This window comes from Humulus lupulus, chromosome X (genome assembly GCF_963169125.1).
Source record: "Humulus lupulus chromosome X, drHumLupu1.1, whole genome shotgun sequence".
Classification (NCBI taxonomy): domain Eukaryota; kingdom Viridiplantae; phylum Streptophyta; class Magnoliopsida; order Rosales; family Cannabaceae; genus Humulus; species Humulus lupulus.
The window spans coordinates 149,993,352-150,012,096 of NC_084802.1; the positions used below are offsets into that span (position 1 = coordinate 149,993,352).

Genomic DNA, 18,745 nt, shown 5'->3' on the forward strand with positions numbered 1-18,745 from the left:
CCATTCCATAACATTTACTACTCTGATCTGGGATACCACCTCCCACCATATTCGGGCATCCTCCCGAAACATGTAAGTGGCACAAGCTACTCTCTCATTACACCCTACCCTCATGAAATCCAGGATGGTGGTTATTATAGCCATCCACTATTCGACCTTCAGTAGGTCTTAACTGCCCTAAAAAACTTGAGGGTGCTTTTTCCTGAACCTCTCATACAGGGGTTCCCATCTATCTCCCCCAGCCGGGGGCAATAATACCTCTACCGGTACCACAGGCTGTGGGTTCTTTGCTGAAACTTGATGTTGTCTCAAGAAGCAGATCTTATCCTCCTACCTTTGTAACCTGGCTTGCATATCAGCAAGCACCTGTTGCTAGTTTTTTGGAGCTGGCGGTGGGGCCTGGCCTGGGTCATTCTCTTTCCTGGCCTGTATCTCTTGGCCAACCAACCTCTCTGACCTTCAAGGAATAAAACTGATATCCAACCCACTCTACAGTGATCAAATCAATCGTTAGGTAAGTAATAACTATACCTCTTGCTGCCTAACGGTCCAAGACCGAACAAACAAACAGATGCAATGCTAATAAGCATGCCTACACATAATATACTCAATCATGGTGCTAATAAGCACTTCCTGATATTCATCATTAATTAACAATGCTAATAAGAATTTCTAGAATTCATAAGAAATTAATGATGCAAATAAGCATGTTCAAACATTTATACATGTATAACAATTCTAATAAGGTTGTTCGTTATCATTCATGCAACAGTCATGGTCCAGAACCTATAAGAATATGTCATGTTTCCTAAACAGGCATGAAGATAAGACAATTATATCATATATAAGCATTTAAAAACATTACCACATAAATTGTTACCAAACCCTGAGTCTAGCTTGTCTTTAGTGGCGGGTGTACATGCCCAGCCAGTCTTCAGCAACCCTTAAACCTTGGCAGCTCTGATACCAAGTTGTAACATCCTCCTAATCCAAGACCGTTACACTATGTATTTTAAATAGTGTTAGTCTTGCTAATCAAGTCATCTGGTCATAAACGTGTAACTAAGGTTAATGTCAAGGGTTAGGGTTAAAATTTTTAGTCAAAGGAATCGTTGACTTTTCATTAAAGAGTTTAATACATACATGGGATCCTAAAATATTACAAACAGATGTTTAAAAGGGTATATACAAGTAAAAAGTACAATTAACCGACCTAAGCGGAAAAATAAGGGATACGACCCTAGTTCCTCTGAGATATCGTCGGTCGTGGTGGACGAGCAGCTGCATATGTACACTGCCACCGAAGCTATCCAACTCTTGGATGGTCTAGCTTTCCATTTCACTTACCTGCACGACATAGCACCCGTAAGCCAAGGCCTAGCAAAAAAACTTAAACACGTGTATGAACAAGAAATACAGATTCCAAATACCTATCTACCATGCCCAACAGTAATAACCTACTCATGCATGCATACAATTACAAATAAATGATCATTGGCTCATTCTAGGGACCGCTACTCTAAAAGGTTGCCCATAGGGTCAATTCGGGGCCCAGTGCCCTAGCTATGTGATCATAGAGTCACCTGGGGCCCTTGCCTTTTGCTTTGAGTAACTAGCCATAGACCTAGCCAAGCGCTTTGTTTTTTAATGACAATAGGGCCGGCCAACGTAATAGTATGTTCCTGGTTGGGCCTAAGCCTTTTGACTAGCGCACAGCGCTCTATTGCCGCCCTTGACTAATAAGTCAAGCCCTGAGCTAGGTATTCAGATACAGATACAGATACAGATACAGATACAGATAAGCATACTTCTGCCAAAACAGGTATGCATACATATTAATCATATAGTACCATCAATTAAATGCAAACATAGGGATAACCATGTTCCTTAACATGGCCATGCCCTAGCTACGCAAACCATGTGAATAATCACATAACACTTAGCCAGAAATAGAATATTCAAGTATGTTTAATCAATAGGCGCAAACATAACTCAATCACGTTCATTCTCAGGGGACCTGGGCCCTATTCATAATTATAATCAAGAACCAAGCCAAGCCCTAATAAAATATATCACGTATTGGGTGTAGTTATTGTAACGCCCTACTTCCTTAGAGCCATTACCAAGTGAGTTTTAAAAGAAAACTTTGTGCAATTAACTCGCTAATCGAGATTTTGAAACGAAAGTGTGACTAATTAAAAGTTAAGGCTGTAATATTTGAAAATGCGTTGTTTCAATAAAAACTTCTAGTATTAAACATTTGGGATCCCAAAATAAGGTTTGAAAACTATTTACATCTTGAAATAAGTTTACAGTTGATCAGTTCTAAAAATCATAGATTATTACAGCCATTTTCGAATAAACCCCCAACCAAAGCAGTCGGGCAGGCCAAACATGTACGCGTCGCTTCACGCTCTCCGTACTCATGGCTGGTTGACTCAATCTTTGCCCTTACCTACAACACAGAGCACCCGTGACCCGAAGCCCAGCAAGAAAACTCATGCAGTACATAACATATGCAAATTATACAGTTAATCATACCAGATAGTCGACAGATAAACAAGTCAATCATTAGACTAAGCAAACACGGCCGTGCCGCCCCAGAAACCTTACCAAAGCCTGGGGTCTCGGTCCTTACCCTAAGGATATCACATTTATCCACTAGGTCCGACCCTGACTATAAGCATCCCAGGTGCTAAGTGCTACTTCCGGCCCCCACTGCCGTTCTCGGCCTATCGCCGTTCTCGGCTCCATTGCCGTTCTCGGCTCCGCACCGTATCATTCAACTATAATCACAGATAGTCTAACTTAAATTACATTTGAACATATATATCAATTCAATAAAGTCTACACCCTAAAATATAATGCAATATAGGGCCGTGCCCTGCAATCACACTATGGGCCCATGCCCTATCCTACGGGTGTTATAGTTTTCTTACCTGTATTCCGAGCTTTCCGATGCACCAAGGCCACAAGCACGGTCCTCTAGCACGAGCCTCCTCGAAATCCTAGTCACAACATGCATATAAGACTTTTAATACTAACCAACCCAAAACCATTTCCCGGGACCAATCCCGTACTTTCGGGACTCCCAAATTCCTAAAACAATCCATTGGAAACATCCCCCGAACCCCCGGAGCAAAGGCTCGAAATTGCGAAATTTCCCATCCTGAAAATAGCCTAGCGCCGCGGCGCTGCCCTAGAGGGCCACGGCGCCCAGCAAGTCAGAAGCCTCACCCTTCCTGGAATCAGCCTCGTGCCGCGGCGCCCAAGAACAGGGCCGCGGTGCTCCTTCGCGAACCCAGATTTCTGGGTTTTCTCTTGCGTTTTTCTCGAACTAAAACCTCTCCAAATCATCCCAAACAAATACCTAAACCCCAAGATCAATTTAAAACATCAAATAAACCATCTAACAACCCATAAACTCTAGATTCAAGCTCAAAACACAAACATACCCAACAATCCACCCTTAGATTGCAAAATCAGCAACTTCAAACTAAAACTTTAAAAACTTAATTCAAGCTTTAAATTTCACAAATCAAAACAGAAACAACTCTTAAATATGCATAAAATCCTTACCTTAAGTAGAGAATTCAGCCAAAAGCCTCCTTGATCTCCTCCTAAACTCCCACTTCAGCCCCTTTTTCTCTTCTTCTTCTCATTGCCCTAACTTTCCTTCTCTTTATTTTAACAAAGCCATCAAATAACCCAAATGCCCAAACCGTGTACCCTATAATCCCAGCTGAAAATTGTCTAAACCCCTTGCCAAATGACCATGCTACCCCTCCAAATAATCCTTTCCCAACTAAGTCCTCAAGGGCACTCTAGTCCTTTCACTAATATTTCAATTCTACCATTTTCCAACTAAACTTGTTACTCACAGCCGTAACTAATGGTTACCCAGGTTACTCAATCACCAATAACCATTACCCGCTAAATCTCAACTTAACCATAGAATTCCCAAGGTACCCCTAGGCTCCTCCCGAGCCGGGTATAGAAATCCCGTTGTGACTTTTAAGTTAATTTGCTCTTCTAGGATCGTCTCGGCACGTGCATCACAATAATAACACCACACTCATGTGGTACAATTCACAGAATAAAATTATCACATATATGCCCTCAGCGGGCTAAAATTACCAATTTACCCCTATCATGCAAACGGGGTCCACATGCATATTTATTTCACCTAACATGTATACTAACCACGTAGTCATGCATCTCGAATGTTCAATTAGTCATATAACATGCTTTAAATCATAATCATGCATTTAACTCATAAAATCGCACATAAATCCCAACATGCCCTCCTGGCACACTAATCAAGGCCCTTAAGCCTTATTAGCGATTTTGGGTCGTTACAGTTATCTTACCGCAAGTCCGAGTATAGCGTAATAATAAGAACGACCATTGAGCACGATCCCGGTTCCAAGCCCTTAGAGGTAACCTAGTCACAACCATAATATAGGATCCCGTCAATAACGAGCAAATAAAGGCTACCAGACCGAGTCCTAGCCTTCGGAATGTCAAATTCCACTAAATCAGGTAATAGAATTGATCTCGAGCCCTTAGGTTTGAGTTCCCGTTACTCAAGACCTAAGGTGGCCAAAATAGCCTAGGCGGGCCGCGACTTGCCCCTAAGGGCCACGACGTGCCTCCCAGGTCAGAGACCCCTCCTGTCTGGAACCGGGACATGGGCTGCGACTTACTTTATAGGGTCGCAACGCATCTCCAAAGCAGAAGCCCCCCACGTGGCCCTGGGTTCGCTTGGGTCACAGCGCCCCAAGAGCAGGGTCACGACCTGACCCTACGAATGCAAAATTCCTCTGTTTTTCTCCTGCCGAAACCTACCAAAATCTTCCCAAATGATTCCTAGTACTATAATTCAATCCCCATAATAGATTTAACATAATTCTAGCAACAAAACCCAACCTAATACCTGATTAAAAACCCATCAAAACTCACAATCCAACACTTGAGCTACAAAGCTCAAGAACAGTAAGAAACCATAACAAAATTCAACTAAAACACGGGTTAGAGCTTTACGTCAGCTATTATTTAAGTCCTCCTAGTTGTAGCTAATCCAATTCTAGAGCAAAGCCTTCAATTTATAAAGCTTCAGCCAATAATTTCCTTAGTTCCTCAAGCAATTCACATAGAAAATGAAAGAGAATGAGGGAGAGAGAGAGAGAGTCGGTTGGGTGAGTTGATAAGAGTGTTTGAGTGTTTTGTTTCATTTTCTTAAGGTTCAAGTAACTTAAGCTAATCTCGAGGTTCGAGGTACCAAAAATGTCCCCAAGGGAAAATTGGTCAAAATCCCCAATATTCCCTCCTAATTTTTGCTACCTCCAAATATATCCTCAAATATTTATTTTCGTTACCCGATAACCTGGTAATGTACTAAGTCCCAAAAATTCCCCTTGACTCGCCCCGAGTCGGGTATTGGGTACCGTTCTGACTTTCTCGCTAACTTGCTCCTGAGGATCGTCTCGTGTCGAGTAACTCAAATAACGGGCCAAATTACGAAAATTTCCCTTCTAATAAGAAACGGGTCCACATGCATATTTAATACACCTAATCATGCATATCTAGTCATATTATTATACAACTCATATAATCACATAATTACACACAAATATACATAAGCATATAAATCCATAATTTTCCATCCTTGCCCCCTAATCAAGGCCCTAAGCCTTATTAGGTAATTTGGGATGTTACACCTAAGCCAGTTGCTGCTAAAGCTATAAACTCGGCCTCCATGGTTGAGTGTAAAGTACATCTTTATTACTTTTGAACATGTTAGAATATATTAGTTGTAAATTAGCTAGAAATTATTTTCGTTTCCTAATTTCTCTCCTACTTTCCTAGTTTAGTTTCTCTAATGTTGAATAAATACATGTTATTTACATGAATAAAATACAAAATTCATTCACCATGTTGTACATGGTATCAAAGAAAAGTTTGATTAGGGTTCGAATATTGAGATTCAAAATTAGAGTTTGTGATTTTGGGTTTGGTTCTTCTTTGTTTTAGTGTTCCTTTTTCGGAAACCCTATTTGGTTTTGTTCTCACCGCCCACATAGACGAATTGCCCAGCCACCGTTCATCAAAACCCTGGAGTCTGGCGGTTAGAATCGATGCGCGTTGTCCCCACACGCCACCGCTTACCACTGCGTTCATCCCCATGCGTCGACGCGTGTAGGCACGTCCGACCATGTTTCTGGCAATGGTCAGCTTCCTCTCCTTTTTAGGCCCTACTCTGTCCTTCTTGCATCTGTCTTCGGTGGTTCTTCTCAGTTTGTGGTTTGATACTTTTGACTTCTTCATGTTTGGGTGTTCTTTCTTTTCTGTTTGCTTTCTACTTTTTCCTTTTCAATTTTTGCTTTCGAGATTATGGCAGAGACAAAATCAGACTCAAAATCAACAGCTGTATTTGATGTGGTTCCCGTGATGTCTAAAATAACAAACCATAAATTGATTGGTTCAAATTATTTGGAATGGAGTAAGATGGTTCGTCTTTATCTAAGAAGTATTGACAAAGATGATCAATTGAGTGATGATCCTCCAAAAGAAGAACATGATTCGAGAAAGATGTGGCTACGGGAGGATGCTCGCTTGTTTCTCCAAATTCAGAATTCTATTGACAATGAGGTAATTTTCTTGATTAATCACTATGAACTGGTTAAAGAACTAATAGATTACTTGGAGTTTTTGTATCCTGGAAAAGAAAATCTATCTCGTATGTATGATTTTTGCAAAGCCTTTTATCGCTCAGAGAAACAAAATAATTCTCTTATGAATTATGGCATTTAAGAAAATGCACGAAGAGCTTAATGTGTCGCTGCCATTTAGTCCAGATGTGAAAGTTCAACAGCGCCAACGAGAGCAGATGGCTATCATGAGCTTTCTAGCAGGACTCTCATCTGAATTTGACTCTGCAAAGTCACAGGTTCTTTCTAGTTCTGATGTCTCCTCTTTACAAAATGTCTTTACCAGTGTTCTTCCCACAGAAACTACTTCTTCTGTTCCTCTTAATAGTGCTTTGGTGAGTCGTAAGAATTATGCACTGTGGAAAACCTCTACTCCAAGTGGATACAGAGGAGGCAATTCACAAGGTCTTGACAATCGAACACTAGATCCTGGAAGCATTATGTGCAACTATTGTAAGAAACCAGGCCACACCAAGTTTGAGTGTAGGAAGTTACAGTTCAAAAATCAACAAAAACACTCTGCTAATATTGCAAGCACTAGTGATACATCTGACAAATCGGTCCTTATTTCTACTGATGAATTTTACAAGATTTTAAGGTACTAGGAATCACTTAAGTCATCATCTCCTTCTATCATTGTGATTGCTGATTCAGGCAAATCTAATGCATGCCTTCTTTCCACATCCTCAAAATGGGTCATTGATTCTGGTGCCACAAATCACATGACACGTAACTCCTGTCTCTTTTCCACTTTTCAGTCTCATAGTCCTACCTCTATTGTTTCCTTAGCTGATGGGTCACCATCTTCTGTTCTTGGATCTGGCACTATTATTCCTACACCTTTGCTTACTTTGTCATCAGTCTTACACTTACCTAATTTATCCTTTAATTTACTTTCTTTAAGTCAACTCACTCGTAATCTAAATTACTGCATCTCACTCTTTCCCGATCATTGTTTATTTCAGGATCTTATGATGAAGAAGATTATTGGTAAAGGACATGAATCTCGCGGCCTGTATGTTCTTGATCCACTGCCACCAACTTTTATTGCTTGTCCGAGTGTCACTTCTGCTTTTGAGGCTCATTGTCGTTTGGGCCATCCATCCCTTCCTTTGATTAAGGAACTTTGTCCCCAATATAGTAAGGTGTCATCATTACATTGTGAGTCGTGTTAGTTTTCCAAACATCATCGTCTTAGTTCGAGTCCTCGAGTCAATAAACGTGCTAGTGTTCCTTTTGAATTAGTTCATTATGATGTTTGGGGTCCTTCTCCTATTTTGTCTAAACCTGGATTTAGGTATATTTTTACTTTTGTGGATGATTATTCTCATGTAACTTGGTTATATTTAATGAAAAATTGTTCTGAGTTGTTTTCTATATTTTGTGCTAAGATTAAAAGTCAATTTAATGTTTCAGTTCGCACATTGCGAAGTGATAATGCCAAGGAATATACATCTACTCAATTTCACTCTTATTTGATCTCTAATGGCATACTTCATGAAACTTCTTGCGTTGATACTGGATCCCAAAATGGTGTAGCCGAACGTAAAAACAAACACCTTCTTGAAACGACACGAGCTCTCTTGTTCCAAATGCACGTTCCTAAACATTTTTGGGCTGATGCCGTTTCCACAGCATGTTTTCTTATCTATCGCATGTCATCATCTATTCTTAATGGTGAGATCCCATATAAAATTATTTTTCCTGACAAGTCATTGTTTCTAGTTGCTCCTAGTGTTTGTCTTGCTCGAGATGTTTGTCCACATGTCACCAAATTAGATCATAAATCATTAAAGTGTATCTTTCTTGGTTATTCTCATCTTCAGAAAGGGTATAGGTGTTATTGTCATGATCTTAACAAATATCTTGTTTCTATTGATGTTACTTTCGTGGAAAACACAACCTATTTTTCGTCTTCATCTACTCCCACTCATTAGGGGGAGGATGATGATTTGTTGGTATATTCTATCACATCTTCTACCCCTGACACATCTTCTGATGAGTCTCTTGTTCATCCACCTGCCTCGGTCACAGCTCCTGACATACCTCCACCACCTATTAAAGTGTACTCTAGGCATCCACCTCCTGTTTCATGTCTTGCACCTGCTTCTTCGTCCTCAGATCCGGACCCAAGCGATGATCTTCCCATTGATAAATGTACAATGCACTTATCCTAATTCTTCTTTTGCTTTTTATAATCATTTGTCCTCTTATTCTTGCTCCTTTATTGCTTCTCTTGATTCCTAAAACTGTTCGTGAAGCCATATCTCACCCTGGTTGGCATGATGCAATGAATTAAGAGATGAATGCCTTAGATGTGAATGGTACTTGGGACTTGGTTGATTTACCTTTAGGAAAATGGGCCATAGGGTGTAAATGGGTATTCACAGTGAAAGTTAATCCAGATGGAAGAATTGCTCGATTAAAAGCTTGTGTTGTTGCTAAGGGGTATGCTCAAACCTATGGAGTGGACTATTGTGATACTTTTTCTCCTATTGCTAAACTTACAACTGTTTGACTGTTTATTTCCATGGTCGCTACTCATCGTTGGCCTTTGCATTAGCTCGATATCAAAAATGCTTTTCTTCATGGAGATCTTCAGAAAGAGGCTTATATGGAGCAACCTCCTTGGTTTATTGCGCAGGGGGAGTCAAGGCGAGTCTGTCGTCTTCGAAAATATTTATATGGTTTGAAACAGAGTCCTCATGCTTGGTTTGGTAAATTTAGTTAGGCTGTTGAGGAATTCGGTATGTTGGAAAGTAAGTCAGGCCATTCTGTGTTCTATAAAGATTAACTGCCGGTATCATTTTGTTAGTTATGTATGTGGATGACATTGTTATTACTAGAAATGATACTAGAGGAATCTCATCCCTTAAATCTTTCATTCATACCCAGTTTCACACAACAGATTTAGGGGTGCTCAAGTATTTCTTGGGAGTTTAAGTCACTCGGAGTAAACGAGGTATTTTATTATCTCAAAGGAAGTATGTACTTGATTTGTTAACTGAGAAAGGAAAATTGGGAGCAAAACCATGTAGTACTCCAATGAATCTTGTTCCGCACCTTACGAGTGATGGGGAACCATTTGAAGACCCTGAGAAATATCCCAGGTTGGTTGGAAAGTTGAATTATCTTACTGTGACTCGTCCAGACATTGCATTCTAAGTTAGTGTTGTCAGTCAATTTATGTCATCTCCAACAATTCATCCTTGGGCAACATTAGAGCAAATTTTGTGTTACTTGAAAGGAGCACCAAGGTGAGGTATTGTTTACATAGATCATGGGCACACTCAGATTGAATGTTTCTCAGATGCAGATTGGGCAGGTTCCAAGGAAAATAGAAGATCGACTTCGGGTTATTGTGTAAGAAGCAAAATGTTGTATCTAGATCCAGTGCAAAATCAGAATATAGGGCTATGGCACAATCTGTGTGTGAGATAATGTGGATATATCAGCTTTTGACTGAAGTAGGATTTAAGACTTTGGTACTAGCAAAATTTTGGTGTGATAATCAAGATGCTCTTCATATTGCCTCAAATCCCGTGTTCCATGAGCGAACTAAGCACATTGAGATTGATTGTCATTTTGTTCGTGAGAAAATTCAACAAGGCTTGATCTCCACAGGATATGTGAAAACTGGAGAACAATAAGGGGTCATTTATGCTCCAGCTTGAGGGGGAGTGTTACACTACAACAATATTTAGTATATATTACATTAAAGAATAGCATATATTTAGAAGTGCTATTATTAAGTGGGGATTAACAACACACGGAAGAGATCTTTTAGCGCCATATGAATAAAACTCAGGCGCCAAAATGAATTTCTGCCAAATTCCCTAAATCTAAGTTACCCTTTCTCTCAGCCTCCATCTCTCACTCAAAAAGACTCACTCCACACTCTCTCACTCAGTTACACTGAAAGATCTCTCCGAGGTATATTGTGTATTATTAGGTCTAAACAAATGGCTGCGGCATTGGTTACTAACGGGGATATCCCGGCGCCGGCCACAGGCCGAGTTGCCTCCATCTACAGCGAGGTCCAGGCGAGTCGCATCGACCACGCCCTCCCTCTCCCTACCGTGCTCAGAAACCCCTTCAAGATCGTCGAAGGACCACCTAGTTCCGTGGCTGGCAATCCAGGTATTGGATCCACAGTTTTTCGTCGATTAAATTGGTTCTGTACACTATGATCTGTTACGAACACTTCTAATCTTTGTTTGGTTGATGGAAAAATTGCCAAAAAATAGTTAAATTAGGAAACCAAGAAATTTTTAGGTTTCGACTTAGTTTTAGTAAGATATAGCAATTTTTTTTTTAAATAATAAAAATTTCTGCGGCTTCTCGTTTTCATGTGGTTGTGTTTTTCTTTTTATGCTTTCAGATGAAATCGCAAAGCTTTTTCCTCAACTTTTCAGCCAACCATCTTCCTTGGTGGTGCCGAGCGATTTTGACTCTAACGATTCGCAGAAAAAGTTGAAAATTGGTGTCGTTTTGTCGGGAGGCCAGGCACCTAGAGGGCACAATGTCATTTCTGGAATTTTTGGTGAGAATTTTTTGTTATCATAATTCGTTTTCTTGTAGTTAATAGTGTCCAGTATGGTTGAGTTCATTCATTCTATGCTTCCTGGTAGATTACTTGCAGGAGCGTGCTAAAGGCAGCGTATTGTACGATTTCAGGGGAGGTCCAGCTGGAATCATGAAGGACAAGTATGTGGAACTTACACCAGAATATATTTACCCGTACAGAAACCAAGTGAGAGTTTGGACTATGGTTTGGTTTTGTCATTTATGCAGTGGAGGTCCATGATCATGTGTAAAGATAGCTGCTTCTGAGTGTTCTAATTTGCTCAGAAGATATAGCGCATCCATTCTATTCTAGTGATTTATACAAAATTCATACATGCGGCTGCTGGCATTTTAACCAAGATATTGTATTTGATTGGAGAAAATTTTCTTTTATCAGGGTGGCTTTGATATGATATGTAGTGGAAGAGATAAGATTGAAACTCCAGAGCAGGTGACTTTTTTTTCTTTCTTCACAGTTTCATGTTAAGTTTTATTGACACATTAAGTTCATAATAAATTGTTTAAATGGATTTTCCTTTTCGTTTCAACAAGCTGCAGATACTGCCGCGAAGCTTGATTTGGATGGACTTCTTGTTATTGGTGGGGATGACTCGAACACAAATGCCTGCCTCCTTGCTGAGAATTTCAGGTATATAACTAATTTTTTTCTTTCTAGAAAAATCTTGCTTGGCAGATGGAACCGTTGCCTGTATTTGTCTTCATATGTCATTCATGTAATCCATGGATCCATCTATTTTTTAGGTGCTTGTATCAGTGTATGGGACCCATCCAAATAGAATTTAGGGATTCTTTATCTAACAGTTCGACAGGGTTACAGGAGTCTTGCCTTTAACGCTGTTTCGTTGGTTTGTTTAACACAGTTTGGTTTTTTTTCTTTTGTTCAACCAGGGGAAAGAATTTGAAAACTCAGGTGATTGAGTGTCCAAAAACTATTGATGGTGACTTGAAATGCAAAGAAGTCCCAATAAGTTTTGGGTTTGATACTGCTTGCAAGGTGACTGCAACTAAAAGAAATTTTTTATTACTTGAACCCTTAAATTTTTTATAGCTTTGCTGGAAATTAATTGGTCACAGGTGGAATAAAATTTAGAGCTTGTAACATGATTCTCTTACACGTATTACAGATTGTTCATACTTGTTCAATTATTTGTGAGCATTTTACTGATACAAACATTATTACTACACAATACTTTTCTTTTCTCTTATATAATAGGATTGGACCAAAGTTCTTTTTCTTGGAAAAAATAATTGTTTTAAATGAAACAAAGATATCCCTATTTCTCTCTCTTTCTATTAATTATAAATATATTCTTAGGAAAATGGTATTGAAAGGAGGCTGGGGCTGGACTGGAGTAGACTGGCTGGGGGGTGGTAAGGAGGCATTAAGATAAGTGTAAGTGATGATGTTAGGAGAGGAGGCAAAGGAAAAACTATTGGTTACAAGGAGGTATGGATTTGTTTGGTTTCACTTGAAAGCACTTTTTTCTTTCTCCTTTCTTTTCTTTTTCTTTTTTTTCTTGAAGGGTGTCACTTGGCAGGGAAGTGTCAGAGAAGTGCACTGAGGTGAGGACTATTAGGACCTCTGTATACCCTGCCCCAAAACACATGCCCCCTTCCTTCTCCTTTAATGTGCCTCAACTAACTCTCCCTTTAGCCTTATGTTCATGAATCCAAATCAAATATCTCCTCTTCGCTTCATTTTTCCCTTCAATACACCTCTTTCCAACATTGGTAGTGTCACACTCATCTACCCATGTTAAGCAAAAGCTTTTGGATTTTATTTTTGTGATTTTAAAAAAATAAATAAAGCAATTGTTGGTTGATTGAAGTGCACACTGTCTAAAGCTCACCTAAGTTAGTATGCTTCTTTGACTATACCAAAGACTTCTTGACTCTGTGAAACGCAATCTTTTATTATAGTGTTGTGGCTTTTTCCAAAAATGATGTAAAAGTTATCTTCTTTTTCTTTTACTTTCCTTCTTTTGGTTTTGACGAGATCCAGCTACTCTTGTAAAATACACGTTATTGAATATTTACTGTCATTCTAAGATCCTATATATTGGTTTTTTTTTTTTTTTTTTTTGCTGAATGAGATCCTAAAGGTTATTTATTACAATATCTATCTCAAATTGATTTATTAGTTTGTTCAAATGTCTTGTGTGATTCATTATGTTCTGAGAAAAGAGTGATCATGATACGTTTGAAACTAAAGGAGGTTATTATATTTTTTAATCAATGATCATTTGAGTATGTAAATAATATCTATGTCTTTGTTCATGTAATTTTTATTTTGATCTTATAAGCATGTTGTTCTTTCAATATGAGATAATTGTGACATGACTTTTTGATTTATTGGGTTCTCTACACAAGTTTCTAAATTTCTTTAACTCTTTCAGAAATTCAGAAAAGAAGACAAGCAACTTTAGGGAACTGAGACATTTATAAAGGGAACTCATATTTTCATCTCAGCTAGGTTTGGTTCATTTGGCTATTTTTTCACTTTCAAGGTATTCATTATGTAATTTTTTTTAATGATGACTCCTAATTAAAGGTCGAATGATGTTGATAGTTTATTAATTGGTATGTAATTTTGCTTTCATTTTAGTGGCTTCATTGGATTTCAAATTGGAGGGAACTTTATTTGCAGCAGTTTGCAAGAGGTATGTTTTCTTTTATTTTTGTTAAAATACTTTGCAAATGTTAGAGGAGTTTGAATATCTTAGATATTCATGTTATGAGATTATTATTATTGTGTGTTGCGGTGATAACGGAAGGTTGAGAACTTGTGTGTATTAGTGAAGTAGGTTCTGAGAAATTTGTGTGCTGCGGCGAGATAAGGAAGAAAACTTGTGTGTTGATTGAATATTTTGAATTGATAATAATTGATGGTTGGTTAATAAATATGGTTGGAATGTTTTCTGATTTTTTGTTAGTTATTTGATGTAAATCTAATAAACTTCAAAAACCATAGAAATTTGAAAGTAGAATCGAAACCCATGTGGGGAAATATATTAGAATAATTATAGAAATAACCTCTTGCAATTCAAAAACTTGGGTAATAAAATGTAAAACATTTTTTAGTGCAAGGCCAGTACATAAAATTTTTTAGTTTGAATATATACATCAAAAACCAAATACAAAAGAAAGAGTAACATCCCATTAACAAAAGTACTATTTATGAGAAAATTCTCTGGATATTTTCCTGTTTAAAATTTATATATTAAGTGCAAGTCTTGTAGAATACCAAAAAAAGTAGTTCTAGCATATGAAAAACAAATGCATACATTGAAAATAAAGAAAAGAACTAAAGAAGTTAACATGTTCCTTTTTATTTTTTTTTATGGAAAGTAAAGAAAAGAACTAAAGAAATTAACATGTTCCTTTTACTTAATTATTTTAAGTCATAACGGTACTTAATAACGCTATGGTAACTATATATAGTTTTAAAAAACCAATGTAGTCTAGTACAGACAGATTGATAATTCCATAAGAGTGGACCCTATTCGTTTGATAATATGTTTTCAAGTGGTCCAGAAGAACATAAGATAACAGTCTAGCTTCATTTTCCATTTTTGACCCTTTGATTCTTCTTTCTCAATGATTGAATGCTATTCATACGTACCTACAAATTATGATTACTACAAAATCAAAAATAAATAAATATACAGCATTTGCACCTCAAAATTTGATTCAAAATATCTAGTGGATCCATCCAAAACAAATGTATATTCACAGTTCAGTATAGAAGAGAATAAATGTTAGTGAACTGGTATCATGGAATTTGGTTTTGAGATTGTTACCTTTGGAGTAAGACAATGAATAAGTTGCATTTTCAGCCCCATTTTGTATTGATAGATAGGAGCTTTTCTCAGTAATATTATATTTCTATCTTATCTCTCTCTATATATACTCATCAATGGGTTCTTACTCCTCAAACTACTACTCATCGTAAAACAATTAACGGTGTGGCCCATTAGCTCAAACTTTAACTTGATCTTCAATACATGTGCATAACAAGTATTGAGTGCAAATGGATCAAAATGATTATAACTATAATCATCTCTGCTGATAGTGTTGTGAATCCTTAATCAAATACAATTGATCAAATAGCTTAAGAATAATCTTATAGAACTTTAGACAGAGAAAATTAAAAAACAGAGGTGAGAAGAAGAAGAGAATTTGAATGAAATAGCCACTTTCTTTATTGCTGAATATCAATCCACATTACAATCTTGAAAGCCTTCTATATCAGTTTGTTTACAAGATTACAGACTATTATGGATTTAATAAAAAGAAACCCATTATAATTCATATACATCTTGACCACTACAGTTGCATCACACCTTATATAGTCAGCTGCTAAAATACTAAAACCAAACTAAATCACACCTTTATAGTTCAGCAGAATATTCATCCATAGAAGAGAATCATCTGAGAGTCAAAGTAGAGTCCAAGCCTCACTATATTTAGGCACAAAGGAAAGAAAGAGAAAAACTGATAGTCACAATAGAATTAGAAATTTATATTAGAAAATATAATCAAAATTATGATCCAGAAACATAAACATGAAGGAAATTGTCTGTCTATAACTGTGTACAAAAACCATTATCCCTTCTAATAGTACAAAGACTAGAACCAATATATAAAATGGTTCTGAACTGAACTGAGCATCTTGCTCTTTAAGAAACTTGTCTCCAAGCATCCGAGCAAGATTCAAGCCTGAAGAAGAGGCAAAAAGTGACTACTTCTTTATTTAAGATTATGGTTGTCCAAAAACAAAAAAATGAAGTTTAAGTACCGCATAATCGTGTTTCCCCATCTCTCAGTGGCTCTCCTCTTTCTTCCATTCTCAGTCATTCAGTATGACTAACTACTCTATGGTCCTCCGTCATCTTAATCGGTTTCCCATTGGCACTGCTACAATTAAACATATTCAGTATAAATTATCATGCTGCTGGTATAAATTACAATGCAGGTACTTCTATAATTATATTTGGACCACATCTAATAAGTATTAAACAATAATAATTTTACAGAGATATATTTAAGGAAGACAAAAATAACATGATACGTGAAAGTAGTTACTAAACTGTATTAAAACATCATAAGTTCATTGTCATGATCATTTGTGCGTTAATGTGTTTCATCAATTGCTTAAGTTTATTCTGAGTTTGTGATTTATTTGAATTTCATTGCTGGTTGGGTTGGTTCATGATATTTTAATTTTACAGGGATATATTTAAGGAAGACAAAAATAACATGATACGTACTTCATAACACATGCTGAGTCCCCCACATTTGCACATTGTGCAAAGAAATTTTCAGCACCATCAGTCCATACTAGAAGCACTGTTGCTGTACAACCCTGAGTAAAACTAGTTATATTAGCACAAACTATAGCATTATCAACATTCATCACTACACAAAATTATCAAAAAGATATCAAGTGGATATATGAATACACCATATATGTAATAATATATATTTATGTTTTTTTTTATTTTCTGATTTTCTTGCTTGCTGTGCACATTTATAGGGGCGGTGACTTTCTTTTTAAATATATTTTGTACGCACTAAAACAAGAGTTTCAAATAATAATAACAATACTAAAACGTATACATACATATGTATATGCTGCTAACATTGTCTTATCTTCTTCTCTGTTTTTCAAATAATAATAATAATGCAATACAGTTTTATGAGATTAGTGAATAGTAGTTTGAGTAGACAATTATTAAAAAAATTAAATCAGAGCTCGGGTTGATTGTCTAAAAATTTGGATTTGTGAAATGTTTTATTCAATATCTATGTGTCTTTGAGTGAAGCCCAATTAGTTGTGTTTCTTTTGGTTTGTGTGAATGAAGTTTATTTTTTCTTTATAGTGGCTATAGTTTAGGTATTTATTAAGATCTATTTAATATTTTATATTTTATTAACTAAAAATACCCAACTATTGTTGAAGCCATGTGAGTGCCATGGCCATTTTAATCTCTTGGGGATAAATATTCCCCTGTATTGGTTCTGTTTATAGGCTTATTTTTTTATGTCGTGAATTTACTTATGAATCTGTGAGCACTAATAATTTTTGTGTTGTAGATTGTATGGTTAACCTCATCTCTTTCTTGGCAAGTACCTCTCTATTATGATGGGATTGGGGGCATACATTTGTCATTAAAACTTTCTGACTCTAGCCAAACACCTATAGAGGTATGGATTATTTTGAGTTGTAGTATCAATTATAGTTGTTATTTCACTAATATATGCATTAAAATCAATGACTCCAAATGCAAAATATTAGATTGGATTGGATCTGGAGAAATTGTTGCAGAAGGTTATTTTATTTCAAGTGACCCAAAGAATGAGGTTCACCATGTTCCTCTTGGGCCTAGTGCTATGAAAGTGGGGATAGATCTTGTGAGAAAGAATGATGCATTTCTGTGGAGGCCTTCAACAGTTATGTCTACTATAGAAGATGCTATAGGTAGTATAATTGCATGGCCAGCAGATAAAGTTATAATTAGGTAATTAACTTTTTTTATGTACTCTTTTAGTTTACTATAACTTTAAGTTGAAGCATTAATTATTTAAATTTTGTTGTAGCTAAGTAAATGACTCACAACAAAGACAAGTGCACAAAGGATGATGAATTGAAGGATGGAGCAAGTTTCGTTTACTTTTGTGTATCTTGTAATGTTTCTATTTTTCATTTTTGAAGTAAAAATTGTTCAAGATTATAAAACTTTATTATGTTATGCTTTCAAACTCAAGTTAGAACTAAGATCTCATGAAGTAGACACATTCATGGTTTGAATTAGTTATTGTTTAATGTAATACTTATGGTTTATCAATCTATTGATAATTACATTTTATGATTAATTTTGAAATTTTTTTTTTATCAAAATACAATAATGAAAATCTTTTAATTAAAAAAAAAACCATATAAGTATACTTATCAAAATAAAATTTAAAATTTTATTACTATATGTTATGATTTAAAAACATATTATAAGCGTAAAAAATCGTTATGGTTTATATAATATAACAAACTAAAAATGTTATCAAAATAATCAAATGTAACAGTTGAAAAGTGTTATGAAAAAAGTACAAGATTAAACTTCAAATTTATAACCAAAAACTCTATCTAAATGTTATTATTTGAATATTATAGCACCTAAAAATGTGTTATTGAATAGTTTAAGATAACACCGAACATAACATTCAAAAACTGTTATAGAAAAGACTGGACTTTTAATAACAGGGGCTATGTTAGCATTTTCAGAAGTGCTATCAATAGTCCCAGTTAGCAGTTTTTAAGTGTTATGAATACTGTTTTTTCTTGTAGTGTTAGAATATATTAGCTAGAAATTAGGGTCAATTATAATTATTTTAGTTTCCTAATTTCTCTCCAACTTTCCTAGTTTAGTTTCTCTAATGTTGTATAAATGCAT

General features: G+C 36.4%; 1 protein-coding gene and 1 long non-coding RNA gene across 3 annotated transcripts; one reads left to right on the forward strand and one right to left on the reverse strand.

Annotated features, from left to right (window-relative positions):
• Positions 1-10,610: 10,610 nt before the first annotated feature.
• On the forward strand, positions 10,611-11,543 carry LOC133806365 (pyrophosphate--fructose 6-phosphate 1-phosphotransferase subunit beta-like). Its single transcript, XM_062244475.1, has 4 exons — positions 10,611-10,850; positions 11,092-11,253; positions 11,342-11,463; positions 11,505-11,543. Exons 1-4 carry the CDS (start codon positions 10,673-10,675, stop codon positions 11,541-11,543), a joined length of 501 nt encoding a protein of 166 aa, XP_062100459.1. The 5' UTR covers positions 10,611-10,672.
• Positions 11,544-15,964: 4,421 nt separating this feature from the next.
• Positions 15,965-16,638, reverse strand: LOC133807163 (uncharacterized). 2 transcript variants are annotated; one of them, XR_009879212.1, is made up of 3 exons: positions 16,568-16,638; positions 16,096-16,214; positions 15,965-16,016 (listed from the first exon to the last, which is right to left on the reverse strand). It is a non-coding gene; the product is annotated as an uncharacterized LOC133807163 (long non-coding RNA). The 2 variants fall into 2 exon arrangements; XR_009879213.1 differs by having other exon boundaries at positions 16,096-16,211; positions 16,568-16,637.
• Between the last annotated feature and the right edge of the window lie 2,107 nt (positions 16,639-18,745).